We start from the raw sequence: 17,064 nt of genomic DNA on the forward strand, positions 1-17,064 counted from the left end.
TGAGGGGTCAACGACCTCCCAACTCCTTCTCAAACTCGAGATATCGCATTTTGAAGTTTTTCCCAAATCTGTGACGTCATTCGGTCCCTTTACACCTAATTTTGTCCACGGTCAATTTGCGAATTTCGGAATTTTTGCGGTCAACAGGTACCTTGTGCCCCAAGGGTCCTAGCATATAGTAGACGTCACGGCTTTTTTCCTACGCTGTAACATCTATTCCACTTTGCGACTTTTTCGAATGTTTTGAGCCCAGGTTTTCGGGCTCTAAACATTCGATTTTTTGACGTCACTTTAAACGTTTGAAGCTCCTGCAGTATCAAAAAATTTGCGTCAAAACACTTGAAAGACTTCTATTTTTCGAAAATCGTCAAAGTGGAACTCACTAAGAAACGGGATGAAAAATCCCGGTTTTTGGTGAGGTACTCGCTACAAGGGTCCCAAAAAAACAAAAAACGTCAATTATTTCCACGGGAAAGTGGGTTTTTAAATTTGCGAAAGATTAACACTGTAACGACTTCTCTCCCAAAACGCTAATAGATTACCTATATCCATATACTCTTACGGCTATGTGAAGCCCGTGACAGACGGAGATGTCTCTTAATGCTGGGGCTAGCTATAGTAAGATTCTTCTGAGTTCTCTTCAACATAAATCTTTTCTCTCTGATTTCCAAATATGTAACAGTAATTACCCACTATTGATAAGTTTGTTGAGTCCATCCTCTTCTACTCCTGTGAATCATGGTCACTAACGTCTACTCTGACAAAGAAACTTGCGTATACGAGAATGCTGAGGAAAGTAAAAAACATCCAGCCTTATGTCCACATTACTAACAAAGTGTTGTACTGCAAGCTGCGCCGATTGAGCAGTCTTATCCAGAAAAGAAGTTATCAGCTCACGTCATTAGAGGAAATGAGCCTGCATCTAAATTTCTCCTTTGGCAGTCAACATTCGTAACAAAGAAGAGAGATCGTCCACACAAGACACTACTCAAAGTCTTAGAACAAGACACCGGACTTGACAAAGGCGAGATGGTTCGTTTGGCGCACAACAGGGTCAGATGGAAAGACATGGTCATGTCATCACTTTTAAGTAGATAATTTATGTATGTAAGTTTTCAAGCTACCTTTATGGATTCCTATGAAAATATGCATGTTAAGTTTTGAGAGTCTTTCATTGAATCTTTTCTACGTTTGAATTGTGATTTGGTTGCGGTACAACTTCATCCAAGATCCTGGATGGCTGTTATAGTTACTTTTGTACTGAGTGCGTGTTGAATGAAATTTGTATGTTGTGATACCAAAAGTAAGGATGAAATGTACATGCCCGTACCATTTCCCTAGGAACCCCCGATCCACTATGCTAATTAAGAGGATTTCACGATGGATCGATCGAAGTCAAATGTCCCTTTAAAAAATTTTGTTCACTAGGTTTGGCCCCCTACTACTACAGTTGTATAAAAACCTTAAAAAATACGACGATCAGACAAGTAAGTAATGACTTTTTAAATTACCTTTTATCTTTATTATTTGATTGCCCGCTCGAAACTCTATTGTTAATGCCTTTAATAATGAAATGGTTATTGATAAGGTTATTAATTAGAAAACGGAAGAGATTTTCTACTACAAGGAATGAGAATGAGCTTGTTTCATATACTTGTCGATATGATGTTTTATTAAAGGAATCAAATGGTTGATTTTTTAGGTTAAAGTCTACTGGTTCGCGTGTGGTGCAGATTATTAATGTACAGTAATGAAAAGAGAGAGAAGTGCCATTTCGTTTGCAGTATAGTTTTTGGAGTTAATATGAAGTGGCTAATATGAAGAAATTAGTATACTCAGATTTACCATTTTTCTTGTCTAGAGCTAGTACACATTTTGGCTGAAATCTAGCTTACCTGGGTTCATAGTTTTAAAATGAATATATACCGTGAGATCGGGTAACTTGCATCAGTGGAGGCTAACATGCATAGCCGTCAAATGAATGACCTGTCTGGTCATTAAAATACAACGTTAAATCAAAACAAAAATGGTAGAGTTGAGCTGCGAGCGGAGCTGCGCAGTACATTTGTTTGAAATTTTGCTGCTTTGATTGGTCAGTCATTTGATGGCTATGCAAGTTCCCCTCCACTGATGCAAGTTACCCGACTTCACGGTATATAAAGTGAAGACACTTTTAGAGTGCATATTACTTTTGTTTTGTTTTCCATGTCTATTTTGCAATTTTTATCTAAGACACCCCTGTCTCTGTAACCTGAGATCAGATTGTGATTGTTTTCTGCCCATCACGCTAAAGCTCCAAATGGATGGGTGAAAACAAACAATCTGACGAATATGCTATCTCGAATTCGTAAGGACCGCGTTCGTCTAAAAGGACTTGGAATGACAACGAAGTTGCGTAGTTATTGTGTTTAAAAATAGGCCGCCGTAATTTTCCGTGGGAGGACTATTTTCCCCAGATGGTCAATTTTCAAGGGCCTTCAGAAGATTATGACGAGCTGTTAATTTCCTCACTTCCTTGTGAAAAACTGAAAACTGGTTTCTACAAAACATCACTGCTATAGAAATAAACCATACACAGCGTATATTCAACACAAAAAGTCAGCCTCAAAATCCACCTAAATTTTCAGATAAAGGGTACCTCTATTTTGTGTAGGTTTCAAAGAGTATCCACTGGTATACTGTTTGACCCGAATTTATCTTTCCAACGAGGTTTCATCCCAGGTCGGGGGCACTAATATGATCATGGGCACTCATATGATCATGGGCACGCAACGTCTTATGGACATTCAATGGACGGCTTTAAGACCTTTGGACGTCCTAGAAACGTACATTAGACGTCCAAAAGACGTTTGTGCCCATTGGGAAGCTTCTTCTTTGACGCAGATTTACAGCTGAGGAATATAGTGCACTATAAGGGTTGAGTAATTCAAGAGAAAATGCACTGAAAGGGTACCTTTTCAGCCATATTGAATTGCACTGTAAGGGCACGATTTTAAAAAGCAGATTTTGCGCGGCACATACCGTCGTTTCGAAATCGAGTGCCCCCCCCCCGGGGGTTTCAAAAGAGGATGTGCTGACTGGCAAATAGCCCGAGGCGGGAGGAAATGCAGTTTTTACAAGCTCTTAGTGGATTTAGTTGGTCGTTAACCAGTAACAATTTTGTTACAAATGATCAACTATAAAAATATCTTATAAAAACTCCATTGTTGTGCGCAGATATGTAATTTCTGCGCAATTATGTAATTATTTTGCGCAGATATGTAATTTCTGCGCAAATATGTAATTATTTTGCGCAACTATGTAATTTCGAGCTGCGCAGATATGTAATTAAATTTCTGCGCAGATATGTAAAACACGATCTTTAAAATCAATGGTACCCCATTGATAGCTTTTACCATTATTTTTACCTTTTTTGGACTTAGGTATTTTAGCTAATTTCTATCAAATACAAGAAGTAATATCTTATTATGAGCATCTACTATTATAAGAATCATCGTTATAAGAAACTGATCTATAACTTTTCAACGAATAAGTTTTAACTTTCGGTGATTGGTTCTTTCAAAGCTAACATGGAATTCCGCCTAAAATGGAAAAAATTATTTTTCTTATAAGCATCATCTTTATAAGAAAATGATCTGTAACTTTTCAACCACTAAGTCTTAGCGCCTAAAGTGGAAAAAATTATTTTTCTTATAAGCATCATCTTTATAAGAAAATGATCTATAACTTTTCAACCACTAAGTCTTAACTTTCGGTGATTGGTTCTTTCAAAGCAAGCATAGGATAGCGCCTGAAATGGAAAAAATTATTTTTCTTATAAGCATCATCTTTATAAGAAAATGATCTATAACTTTTCAACCACTAAGTTTTAACTTTCGGTGATTGGTTCTTTCAAAGCAAACATGGAATAGAGCCTAAAATGAAAATAATTATTTTTCTTATAAGCATCATCTTTATAAGAAAATGATCTATAACTTTTCAACCACTAAGTTTTAGCTTTCGAGGCTTTCGACCTAAAATGAAAATAATTATTGTTCTTATAAGCAACTACTTTACAAGAATCAAAGCAATAACTCTTGATAGAGGGTAATATATCTTTCGTTTATTAGTTTTTGCAAGTAAACAAGGGATGACGCATAATATGACCATATTTATTTTTCTTATAAGCATCAGCTTTATGAGAATCAAATAACTCTTTGTAAAATAGTATATACCTTTCGGTAATTACCGTATTCCTGCTCTGAGGGAAAAGACTCCCCTCAATAGGAGGTTTTAAATTTTTCAATTAACACCCCTTTCTTTAACACCCCTCGAATAAACACCCCTCCTGAAAGTCTTAAAATCAAAAAGACGCCCAGGACGTTTATTCGAAGAAATACGGTAGTTTTTACAAAGTTAACAAGGGACAACATGTTAAGAATATCTTTAGGCTGAAACCTCAAAAAAATAAGAGTATCCGAATTCTTAAAAAAAAAGTGAACCCATCTATAGCAAGGTAAGCTCAAGATTCGGATTTTCTATTTATCTTATCGGTACAACCTAATAAAAAAGTACAATATCTATAATGAGATCTTCGATAAAACCTCGACTCGAGATAGTCGCACCTATGTAAACTTTATTGATTTTGTAGATATGGATTGCATTTCTTTACGCATTACAGTGAGATAAAGTAAAATTCTATTGGTTGTCTTTACCAACGCATGGAATAATTCATGATAAAAAATCCCTTTTTCTTTTCATGGTTCCATCTACGAGCAAAGTCATTATATTTGATTGGATTATCCAATGAAATAGAGTGGGATTATTGAAGGTGTGATTCTCGCTCGAACTTAAATTCTGAAGAATGTCATACATTTCAGGAACATTTTGACACTGATTGTTAAAGATATTTAAAAAAATTACATGTCTTTCTTATGTTTTCCCCTTACAAATTAAACTAAGGCAAAATATGCGACTTTAACCCTATTAATACTAGGCTTTTAGGGGCGGTTCAGAACTAGGGGGGGCTTTTCCTGTACCACCCCTTAACTTTTGATCTAGTGGGTCTTTTTGGATGAAATTTGACACACAAGATCCTTGTCACGTAAGGTAAATTTTGACAAAAATTTTTTTTGATGACGTCACTCATCATGCCCAAAGTGAGCAAAAACCGAAAATTTCCTTTGTTCTTATAAATAGCTATTGTATTCTAACAAAGGCTTTAGAAAAAAGTTGTCTGAGAATAAATGCTTATTTTATCCTAAATATTCAATAAATTACGGTTTAAATGATATATTTGACATCAAAAATAAATTTGTATTAGAAAAGTGTCTATTTTTGTGACACCTTACTGTCAGAAATGTCATCATGCTCAAGGTGTGAAAATATTTAGGTGTCAATTTTTTTTTTATTTTGAAGCTAAATAAAAGTTAAGAATATACAGAAAATTTCACGGCAAAAGCTCTATTATTTCAGAAACTATTACCAATAGTTTGACCTCCGAACAGAAAGAGCCCCCCCCCCCCTAGTTCGATTAGGGTTAAGCCATCTAAAAGGAGACAAATTTAAATTTTTTTCTAAGTGGAATTGGCATTCTGCAACGGCTCTATCGAAAGAAATAGGCAATTCTGCTAAATCTAACATTAGTTTATAAGAATTTTATAAGAACAAGGATATTTTTCTAAGTGGAATAGGCTTTCAGAGATTTGATTTATCAAACAAAAGCTAACAAATAGTGTTTAAGAGTTATGAATTGTGTTCTTATAAAGTTGATGCTTATAAGAAAAATAAATGTTTCTAGGTTAAGCACAATCCTATATTTGCCTTGAAAGAACCAAACGCCGAAAGCTAATAATCATTGGTTTAGAAGTTATGAATTGTGTTCTTACAAAGTTGATGCTTATAAGAAAAATAAAATTTTCTAGCTTAAGCACAATCCTTTATTTACTTTGAAAGAACAAAACGCCAAAAGCTAATAATCATTGGTTTAGAATTTATGAATTGTGTTCTTATAAAGTTGATGCTTATAAGAAAAACAAATGATTCTAGCTTAAGCACAATCCAATATATGCTTTGAAAGAACCAAACGCCGAAAGCTAATAATCATTGGGTTAGAAGTTATGAATTGTGTTCTTATAAAGTTGATGCTTATAAGAAAAATAAAATTTTCTAGCTTAAGCACAATCCTATATTTACTTTGAAAGAACCAATCGCCGAAAGCCAATATCACTTTGATAAAAAGATATTGACTTGTTTCTTATAAAGATGATGCTTATAATAAAAACAACAATTGCCAAATCTTTGGCATAGTCCAAGAACAAAGTCCAAGATATTACTTCTTGTATTAGAAAAATTTATGTTAAAATCGAGTCAGTTTTTCAAAAAATAACTAAGTCCAAAAGGTCGTGTTTTACATATCTGCGCAGAAATATAATTACTACATATCTGCGCAGCTCGAAATTACATAGTTGCGCAAAATAATTACATATTTGCGCATAAATTATATATCTGCGCAAAATAATTACATATCTGCGCAGAAATTACATATATGCGCAAAAGTTACATATCTGCGCATAACATCCATCTTATCAGCCCGGGGCAAACACACTTTAACTTCCAAATCCAAATTTTTGGAATCGAAAATAGAATAATAGTGTGAAAGCTAATGTACGAAAGACACATGATCCTAACCATTATTTTAAATTAAATTTCAGGCTAATAAAAAAACAAAAATATGGGGATTATGATATCCATCGTGATTTTTCTCTACATTGTCCCATCAAAAATGTATTCAAGAAGATTGGGCTATAAAGGTGTCATTATGCATCCAGAGGTGGAACAGAGAATGGCAGATGATTTTGCAGACCATTTGAAAGAAACAAAAGAGTTTCATAAAGATGTATATGAAACCTATCGAATACTTCATAATCATACTGACAAATTCAAATTGAAACGCCTTAAACCTAGCAAGGTACTGTCTTGTATTTAACTAGCTGGAAATTTGACCGTTTCTATCGAAGTCCCAAAATAAAATGGACTTGTTCATAAATTACGTCATTAGCAACTCTTACTTCATCTCCAGAGAAATTCATATCAAGTCTACTCTATTTATAAAGCGGTGACACTTGAAGACTCGAGGGATTTAATGGCTAGGTTGCAATATATGTGTGTCTGAAGATGTCGTTGCTTTTCACGTCTAATGGAATAAACTGGACGTACGGTAAGCGAAAATCGTCGTGTTGGAAACCAGCAATCTCTTTCTCAATACAAAAATTTCACACTATCATACTACAGTCAGTAAAACATACGTCTCTTCTATACCATACGGAAAATCAGCGATATTCCCGTGGCTAAATTTCTTGGGGCAAATGGGGCGAAGCGTGGTGAGCTGTGGCAACATTTCATACATTGAACATAACTCGACGATATACCAATGGCTGAATTTCTTGGGGCAAATGGGCAAAGTGTGACGAGCTGTGGCAACATTTCATACATTGAACATTCTCAATGATATACGATGGCGATGTTCCTCATAGCTGAGTTTGTTGGGGCCAAGCGTGGCGAGCTGTGGCAACATTTCATATAGTGAACACAGCGATATCCTCATAGCTAAATTTCTTGGGGTAAAGTGTGGTGAGCTGTGGCAAAACTTCATATTATAGAGAATACAACGATGTTCCCATGGCTAACTTTCTTGGGGCCCATGAGGCAAAGCGTGGCGAGATGTGGCAACATTTCATGTATAGTGAACATAGCGATATCCTCATAGCTGAATGTACAGCAGGAGTTGATGATTCTGGTGAATGTGCATCAGGAGTTGATGCTTCTGGTGAATGTGCAGCAGTAGTTTACTGATTATGGTGAATGTGCAGTAGGAGTTGGTGGTTCTGGTGAATTTGATAGTGGAGTTGATGGTTCTGGTGAATATAATGCTTGTGTTGATGGATCTGCTGATTGCAATGGTGGAGTTGGTGGCTCTGGTGAATGTGCATCAAGAGTTGGTGGTTCTGGTGAATGTTCATCAGGAGTTGATGGTTCTAATGAATGTGATAGTGGAATTGATGATTCCGGTGGATGTGATGGTGGAATTGATGGTTCTGGTGAATTTGATGGTGGCATTGATGGTTTTGGTGAATGTGCTGTAAGAGTTGATGGTTCTGGTGAATTTGGAGCAACAGTTAATATTCTGATGAATTGTCATTGTGATGTTGTTCATGGATGTAATGGAAATACAGTTATGGTGAATCTGAACTTTTGTGCTATGAGGATATCGCTGTGTTCATTATATGAAATGTTGCCACAATTCACCACACTTTGCCCCATTTGCCCCCAAGAAATTCAGCCATTGGAACATCGTTGAGTTATGCTTAATGTATAAAATTTTGCCACAGCTTGCCACGCTTTGCCCCATTTACCCCAAGAAATTCAGCCATGGGAACATCGCTGTGTTTCCTATGTAAAATTTTGCCACAACTCACCACGCTTTGCTCCATTTACTCCAAGAAATTCAGCCATTGGTATATCGTTGAGTTATGTTTAATGTATAAAATTTTGCCACGGCTCGCCACGCTTTGCCCCATTTACCCCAAGAAATTCAGCCATGGGAACATCGCTGTGTTTTCTATGTGAAATGTTGCCACAGCTCGCCACGCTTTGTCCCGTTTGCCCCAAGAAATTAAGCCGCGGGGTATCACTGAGTTTTCTATATCTAATGTTATACAATAACATAACACATTCGTAGCTTCTGGAAGAGCATTATCCCATTATGTTTTACTGACTGTAGTATGATAGTATGAAAATTTCGTATTGAGAAAGAGATTGCTGGTTTCCAACACGACGATTTTCGCTTGCCGTACGTCAGTTTATTCCATTAGACGTGAAAAACAACGACATTTTCAGACACACATATATCGCGACCTAGCCGATTTAATCACCTTGGCAATAGCTTCAAATTCGCTCACATAATTTATGGAAAGGCTTATTTATCAAATATTCTCTTTCTATTAGCCAATATTGGTTGGTGCAATGCTCGATGAAATTTCAATGAAAAAAATTGCGACACCATCAACATTTTATTTTTTGATCTGACAATAAATCTTCATTTGAATTTTGATAGAAATTTTTATCCCCATTGTGAGACAAACTTTCACCGAGGCTGTGAGACAGGGGTTAATTTACCTAAGTTCTTTTAGATACAAAAACCAAAAATACTTTCTTCATTGTTCTGCCTGATTTCATTTTCATTTATTCAGGTGGTTGGTGAGAAGCGTAAGATCACTTTAAAGAACAACCGTAAAAAAGAACTCCATCTCCAAACGCTATCCAGAAAACAACCTTTACTTTTCCAAATCGATGATTTTCTCTTCTCGGACGAGTGTGAATACCTGAAAGAGTTAGCTATGAATTCAGGTTTGGAGAAAAGCGAGATTTTGGAAGACGAATTAGGGGCGGTGTCAAATTATGGTATAATTGGTGAAATTGGATTTGAAGAATGTGATTTGGATAAAGATAAAAAATGCAACACTTCAGAGGTATATTAGAAATTTCTTTTTAACACGTTCATTTCTAAGGCCTTTTCAGAACTCGAAAGATTGAACCTCGAAACGCTTTGAAAAAAAACTAAGAGATATTTACGGTAAGGAAATTGAACCTCATGCGGCCATTGGGTAGTTACTTAGGTACCACGAGTCACAGATTTCGAACCTTAGTTCCCGTCAAAGGGAAACCTTCATAATAAATACCTCCTTTCTCTTTCAAAGTTCAAATTAGATAGGGTCAAACAAACTCTTATCTTTTTTGCTGTAGTTGAGCCTATTATTTCGAAAAGACGCTCGTTTGAATTAATTTTTGAGTAGACCCAGTTGCCTTGTGTAATAGAATGATTGGGTTTTTCTTTAAATGATGGCGTACACGTTTTTTTTTATAAGAACAAACTATATAAGAACATAAGGCTTCGAGGCCCAAAAATTTAAGAACATTCTAAGAACATACTAAGGCTTTGGAGACTTAAAAACATGCAATTTCTTAAGAAATTACATCAAAATGCTCAAAAAATGCTGAAAATAAGAACATTTTAAGAACATTTTTAGGCTTCAAATCCAAAAAACTAAGAACATCCGATTCGAAGATTTTTGACGTTCTTATAAAAAAAAAACGTGTAAAGGCTTGAATGTATTTTGAAAGTGACCTGAGGGCACGTGCGGTGTGAATTACTTAGCGTTTATTGATTAGATTTTACCACTTTTTATTTCATTTCTGAAGTTGAATTCGGACCGAGTACCCGATCTCAAGACTGTACGACATTGCTTTCTTATAAGACTGAGTTCTTCTCCCCGGCAGGGGGGGCATTCGATTAAGAGACGAACATATGTAGGGTCAAAATTAGGTCCTTTGAAATCTTATCTTTTATCGTTGTAGTTGGGTCTTCTCTTTCAAAAAGAATACGATGCTCGCTTGAATCAATTGGTTATTTTTGAAATGTAAGTTGTATCCAGTTGCCTGTTTTTTTTGTATGCGTGGTTTTCAACAAAAATATACAATATAGGTGGAAAAACATCCTATTTTTATAATTCAATAATGCAAACGGGGATTGGAATCATTGTTCATAGCTCTTTAGTAGGAACAAAGTTTTTTAACCTCCCTTTCGTTTTCTGTCTCATTTTCATTTTCAAAAACTTTTTGAATTATATTTCTCGAAGAATGGATTCTAGATTCACAATCCATCGTCCAAAGTGCAGCGCAATTCTTAAGTCAGCATTTCTCCTACCTGGAAAAGCTTGGAGATTTCATTTTAGTTTGAACATTCGGTCACACTTCATTGGTTTCGTCGTTTCTGCTGTTAGAGGGTGTCAAAATATGAAACTTTTTTGTCAAAGAAACTGTCAAGAATATTCAATTTTCAAAAAACATTACATTTTCTCACAGAATGAAGAAAACACTATGGGATTTTAATTTGGATGGTTTCATTTCACCTTGGGAATGGAATCTCAAAAACTTGACCACTTTAGTTCATATTCTGCAAAACCAAAAACAATCAAATCCAATGATAAGAAGCAGATTCAGCCATCAAACCTGGTTGCAACAAACTAGCTCAAAAGATAAAATATTGAAGTCCATACAAGATAGGTATAAGTTTTTAAAAAGCATCTATTTCTGAGTGGATATACTTATGCTCAGTCCCGTAGCTCCACGAACGGCTGAGTTTACAGTTGGCCTCATTAATTTAGTTTTCCTGGTATGTAAACAATTCCCTATCTTGAAATAACCGTAAGGTCCTTATAGTGCCTTATCAACTTAACTTAATCAATGTCAGTAAGTATTTCAGATGAGATGGAGTTTTTATAAGATACTTTAATAATTGGTCATTTGAAGTAATAAAAATGACGCGTTCTTTAGAAAAAATTACAAAATTGTTTTATTACTAGTTAACGACCAACCAAATCAAATAAGAGCTTGTAAAAACTCCATCTCGTCCCAAGTTTTTAAGATGCGCCAGAATGTGGACATTTTTATAGTTACGTTTACGTTAATAAATTAAAACAATGCCATTTGCTGTCACAATAAACGGATTAAATTTGTGCAGTTATGTTTTGGTAGTGTGTTCCTTGACACATACCATACTTGATTTTGAGCAGTTATCGACGCCTTAAGGTTCCCAGAATACAAATATTCACTTAAATTAGTTGTTTATTATTCCAAAGGTTGTATCAAGTAACTCGGTTGCCAAAAGCCATTATCCAGAATAATGAAGACTTGCAGGTAGTAAATTCCATTTAAGTAGGAAAATCAAATAACGAAAGAACTATAAAAGAGTGAAACTCTCAACGGAAAAAAGGACTGGGTCTTCAGAATTCGGTCGGCATTGTGAAAAATATACAATCTCAGCTTAAACTACCATTTCGAGATGTCTCAGTGCACCACCCAGAAAGATCTGAGAGGGGCGCCAAAAGAGCTTTTCAAGGGGGCGCCAAAATTTTGTTCATGTTTAATTGGGCAATTTGGCGCCCTTCGGCACGTTTATAGCGCTTTCTATGAGTACAATGTTAATTTTTGTCGCCTGCTTTCTCTTTAATTTTGTCAAAGTTTCGATCACTATTGAATCAGAAGTAAGAGAAGTGTTGCGTATCCACCAGGGGTTATAGAGAATGCTCACCCCCAAAATGAGAAATAGCCAAAATGATCAAAACTTGTTAATTCTCGCTGTGGTTTTTGTGGTCTTATACTGACTAACTTTCTCCGTTTTTAGAAGATCTTTTAGGCTGTTTGACCTTTCTTACATCAAAATTTTTTGCCTGCCGCGCCAAATTTACAAGGAACCCTTCCTCTCAACTTCTGAATTTTGGGGCCTCTTTCAGCCATTGATCTTAATGGAGAGTAAAGTAAGACCATCTCGCGTTACAAAGTAGTCATGTTTAATGTTTGGAATTTTGTGTATTGATAAGGAGAAAAAGTTAAGATAGTTTAATATCTTCACTTAATGATGGGAGGCGCAAATAAGGACAAAAATACCAGGGGCGCCAATTTCATAGTTTGCACCACCAAGAAATTTAAGCCAGGCCGCTACTGGTGTCAATGGACTTTTCCAGTTTTTAAGAGTATCAAAAATAAACATGTATGATGTAAAATAAAAAAAAACATTAGGATTTTATCCATATTTTGTACCTTTTTCTCTATCCTTTTTTCCGTTGAGCTGTTTGTAAATATAGAAAATTTCACACTTGTCCCACTCTTGTGACGAGATAAGATAAAATTATGAAAAAATCGCTTGGTGACCAACGAATTTTTATCATCGACAAATCTTTTTGTGGACAATTGATCGACGAATAGTTTTTGCCGGAAAAAAATTGATATCTTAACATTTTTTTGTTTAAACTTACTTTCGAAGGGGTGGTATTTAGTCTTAACGCCACGCATATTCTTTTTGCCGGATGTGAATAAGATTAAACTTATCTTCCTCGTAATTTCAGAAACCTTCTTCTAGTAAAAAGTCCGAGAAGAGATTTTTAACTAATTTTGCAGTAAAACCTCCAATTAACTGACACTTTAAAAGTCGGACACCTCTGATTAGTGGACAATTCTATTTCCCCCAGCAATTTCTTAGTCAAATCCTCATAAAAAAGTTTCACACACGGACACTTCTAGTTAGCGGACACTAACCCTATTCCCCGATGGTGTCCGCTAATTGGAGATTCCACAGCAAAGTATTTTGAACAACAATAAATTCCTTTGTTGATGACGAATTTTATATAAGACCCTCTGTAGAACTCTTTTTTCCCTTTAAGGTTGTAAAATACACACCGGGTGGACATTATGATTGCCATATGGACACTGGTGCAGGCTTTGGTAAAAACAGTTATCTGCCGTGTTGTCATTTAAAAATGGATGGAGAATGCAATGTTTGTAGGTAAGTCACAATAATTTTTGGCTGTTTTACCATTGATTATAAAGAGGGATCATTTTCAATATTTTAGTTATTGGGGAACTGGAAACAAGTTCGAATTATAGAAAGATAGTAAGAGTTTGAATAAACGAGGGTTTACTGTATACCTTAAGGGAACTTTTTTTGGCGGGAACTAATTTTGGCGAATAGTGATTTTTTTTAATTTTGGCGGGAACTAATTTTGGCGAATGACAGCGTGAATCTGTTCTATCTTGACTTATTTTGAGCATAATTTTGATGAATTCCAGGGGTTATTTAGGCAAGAAAACAAAAAATGTAATTTTCGCGGGAAATTATTTATTTTGGCGAGTGAGCAAAATATCTAATTTCGGCGGGAACTAATTTTGGCGAATTTCGTCTAAATTCGCCAAATCCAGCAAATTTAGTTCCCGCCAAAACAAGTTCCCTTAAAGTAATAATTTCAGAATTCTCATTATTTACTGCATCCGTAAATAGCCTGCGAGGAAAAGGTTATAGGTTTTCAGCGAGGAACGTTTCGTTTCGTTATGATTTTTGATTGCGCTTACCTTAGTGAAGTTGTTTAAAGGGTTATGCCTTATTTTATCGCTTGCTTTTGATATTTCTTTTCTTCATTCCCAAAAGAGGAATGAGTCTATCTGCTTGAGTTTGGTCCGTACTCAGGCTAAGCCAAAACTTTATCTTCCCATACAGGTCCGGCAAATCGGTTTTAAAAGTTAAGGGGCAATATAGTGACTAAGGAGGCCCCACCATGGTTGGGGCCGACGGTCCGGAAAATTTTTGAAATTATAGTACTCTACATTAGCTTAGAATCGGCCTAAATTTAATTTTTATGAAGTTATTGGAATGAAAAAATCTAAGAAGTTAGGTGTCTTTTTATACTGATAATCGCCAAAGAATATACTACTATATAATAACAAAATGAAACCTATTAGAAAATAAGGTGGACTTTTACATGTTCAAAATTCGTAAGAGAAATTAGATTTAAAGTATGCTTTTAACAGGCAGTAAGCATACAGTAATCAAAGATTAAAATTATCCAAAGTAATTAAAGCGATTCTCTCGAGTCGACACAAACTCTCTACCAACTTCATCAAGTTTATCCGTTAGATTTTTATGGATGTGGAGCAAAGAAAGATTGTTGTTTTTGAGAAACGTCAACCCAGCGTTACCACGTTTCTTCCTTTTCTTTTTTTCTTCTTTTCTCTCACCCTCTCTTTCTCTCTCTCTCCCTTTTTTTTTTTTTTGCAGCCCCCCCCCTAGCCCCCCCCCCCCGGTTTCACCGGCTCTGCCATATTACACTGGGCAACTCATTAGCACGATCCAGTCTATCAAAAAGACATACGTTGCTTAGAACAAAAAGTGACTGGCCTTGAAAGTTGGCTTACAAAAGGTGAAGGGAAAAACAAGGTACGCCATGAAGATTTCTGCTTCGGTATTAATAGTTTCCAAGATAAAATGTAAATCAGGATTAATTCAATCATTCTTTTCAGATTCATGACGGTACTATATTATCTATCAGATGTCGAGCAGGGCGGCGAAACAGCTTTTCCGATAGCTGGCCAAAAGAATATCACAAGGAATGATTTAAATTCAAAGGTTAGACATTTGCTGATATTTAACTAAATTCGGATGAAAACGAATCATTTTTTAGCAATTACCTTGCCAAAAACCAAGATTTATTCTACAATTTTAATGGAACTTTTTGATGAAATTTCACCAATTCCGTCCGAGCCATAAACCGTATCAAAATTGGACTCTGTATTTTCAAATATCGGAGTTGTATTTCTTTTTGATTTTACTACTCAGCCTTTCGAGCATTATTGTTCGTTATCTGCGCACTGTCATAAAAGCAAGTTGAAAGTACAGCCAAAGAAAGGACGAGCAATTATATGGTATAATCATTACATCGATCCACGAACAGACTGGTTAGGAGCCATGGATAGATCAAGCATGCATGGAGGATGCGCAGTTCATAAAGGTGTGAAATGGATAGCTAATAATTGGATAGATGCAGGTATGAAATCTTTTTTTATTGGTTCACGATACAAAGACTACTGCGAGAAAGTTTTTAGTTGTCAATGTTTGTCAATGAGGGAGAAAGTTTTTAGTTGTCAATATTTTGTGAGGCTGTACGAAATGTACAGTAGACTCTCGCTAATTCAAAATCGAACAGGGAAATCTTCCACTGGGCGAAATAACCCAAATAAGAGATTTCCAATCCTGGAAATATCTTGAAAATATTATATTTCCATGTACATTTGTAAATATGGAAATATGACTTTTTTATATTTCCAAAGTATTGGAAATATCATATCTCATGATATTTCCAAATCTAAAATATCATATTTTCAAAATATTTCCAGGATTGAAAATCTCTTCTTTCGCCCAGTGTTCTTTCTTTCAATTACAGAGAGATTTGTATTGTAGAAAGTATTTTAAAGGGATTTCCTTGATGTTCGAATCATAGTGAGATTCGGATATTAGAAGCTCGAATAAACGAGAGTTTTACTTTTTTATGTTTCTAATGAATGTGACGCTGTTTAAAATTATACTAACCTTTGATGAGGGATTCAATAACTTCTTACCTTATACCTTAGGATCAATGCAAAGCACTTTAGTGAAGGCAGCAAGTGATTCTCTGTCCGTTGCTCATTATAATGCATCCCTTTTCACAGACCCGGAAGGCTGTGGGAGTAAAAATAAGGGACCAAAACTCGTTAGTGATTGAAATTCCCATGCCTCTTATGATTGGGGATTTGAGCTCCACTGTTTTTAAGAAGGAAAATTCAGTGGGGATGGAAAAAATAGCTCAATATTTCGCAGTGAGGATTTGTTTATTTGATTATTTTCAATAGGGACAACAGTTCGAGTATTGCTTTCCACAAGGACACAAGGGACGATATTTTGAAAAGTTTTCCCAGTAGGAAGTGGTCCCAATGGGTCTGTGAGAAGGAGGCGTTACAATATCAACAACTTTTTATCTCAATGCTCTTTCAATCTTCACTTTCAGCACATTTGAAGAAGCATGACATGCTTAGTTGGGCAATCCAAGAAAAGGAGAGGAAAATTCAACGTGATCAAAAGGAAACTTGAATCTCTCAATCGTATATTTCGTATGTATGATAATTCTGGAATTCTATTTAACAAATGAGCAGCTCAGTGTAGATGGTATTATGTGAGACAGAGAAATATATAGTTTTCAAAGAAAAGACATTCTCTTTCTTTAAAAAGAAATTCTGAGTGAAGATTTTCTTTGTTCATTCCTGTATATTCCATTTCTGATTTTTTTTCATATTGATTGAATGTGCTGGTACTATACTTATTCTGGGTGAAAAGAGGTTGCTAAGAAGTGCTTTTGTCTAGAAAATATAAAATTTTCGGTTCGCTTTTCTATAGCCATTATATTGCAATCATTTTAGATAGTTTTGAGCCTCGTTTTGGGCACTTCGGCCATTCTAACAGCTTTGATACTTTAAGACCTAAAAAAAAATGAATTCCTTGCTTTTGCTTGAAATGCGAAGTCTGAAATCTTCTCCATAAAGGGGACTCTTTGTCATCACAACCCTTATATTGATATCTTAAGCTTTGGTGTTCTCAGCTAAAAGATTGTAGTACAAGTGTTGTGCTGAAAAATTATTGATCTTAAAATCCAAATATCTCGTGAT

At 35.5% G+C, this 17,064-nt stretch overlaps 1 protein-coding gene across 1 annotated transcript; it reads left to right on the forward strand.

Annotated features, from left to right (window-relative positions):
* Positions 1 to 6,696: 6,696 nt before the first annotated feature.
* Positions 6,697 to 16,608, forward strand: LOC136811269 (transmembrane prolyl 4-hydroxylase-like). The gene is made up of 9 exons (XM_067067884.1): positions 6,697 to 6,949; positions 9,231 to 9,509; positions 10,396 to 10,457; positions 10,903 to 11,103; positions 11,679 to 11,736; positions 13,260 to 13,381; positions 14,890 to 14,995; positions 15,206 to 15,413; positions 16,410 to 16,608. The coding sequence occupies exons 1-9, from the start codon at positions 6,713 to 6,715 to the stop codon at positions 16,490 to 16,492; spliced, it is 1,356 nt and encodes a 451-aa protein (XP_066923985.1). The 5' UTR covers positions 6,697 to 6,712; the 3' UTR covers positions 16,493 to 16,608.
* Positions 16,609 to 17,064: the final 456 nt, after the last annotated feature.

The sequence above is a fragment of the Clytia hemisphaerica genome, unplaced genomic scaffold (assembly GCF_902728285.1).
Source record: "Clytia hemisphaerica strain Z4C2 unplaced genomic scaffold, Clytia hemisphaerica genome assembly, whole genome shotgun sequence".
In the NCBI taxonomy this organism is placed as follows: Eukaryota; Metazoa; Cnidaria; class Hydrozoa; order Leptothecata; family Clytiidae; genus Clytia; species Clytia hemisphaerica.

Bases quoted from the DNA above. Each gene is read 5' to 3' on its own strand.
- LOC136811269 (XM_067067884.1), top strand. From the start codon at position 6,713: ATGGGGATTATGATATCCATCGTGATTTTTCTCTACATTGTCCCATCA. The intron at 10,458-10,902 runs GTAAGTTGTATC...ATTTTCTCACAG, and splicing joins CAATTGGTTATTTTTGAAAT to AATGAAGAAAACACTATGGG. The intron at 15,414-16,409 runs GTATGAAATCTT...CTTCACTTTCAG, and splicing joins TAATAATTGGATAGATGCAG to CACATTTGAAGAAGCATGAC.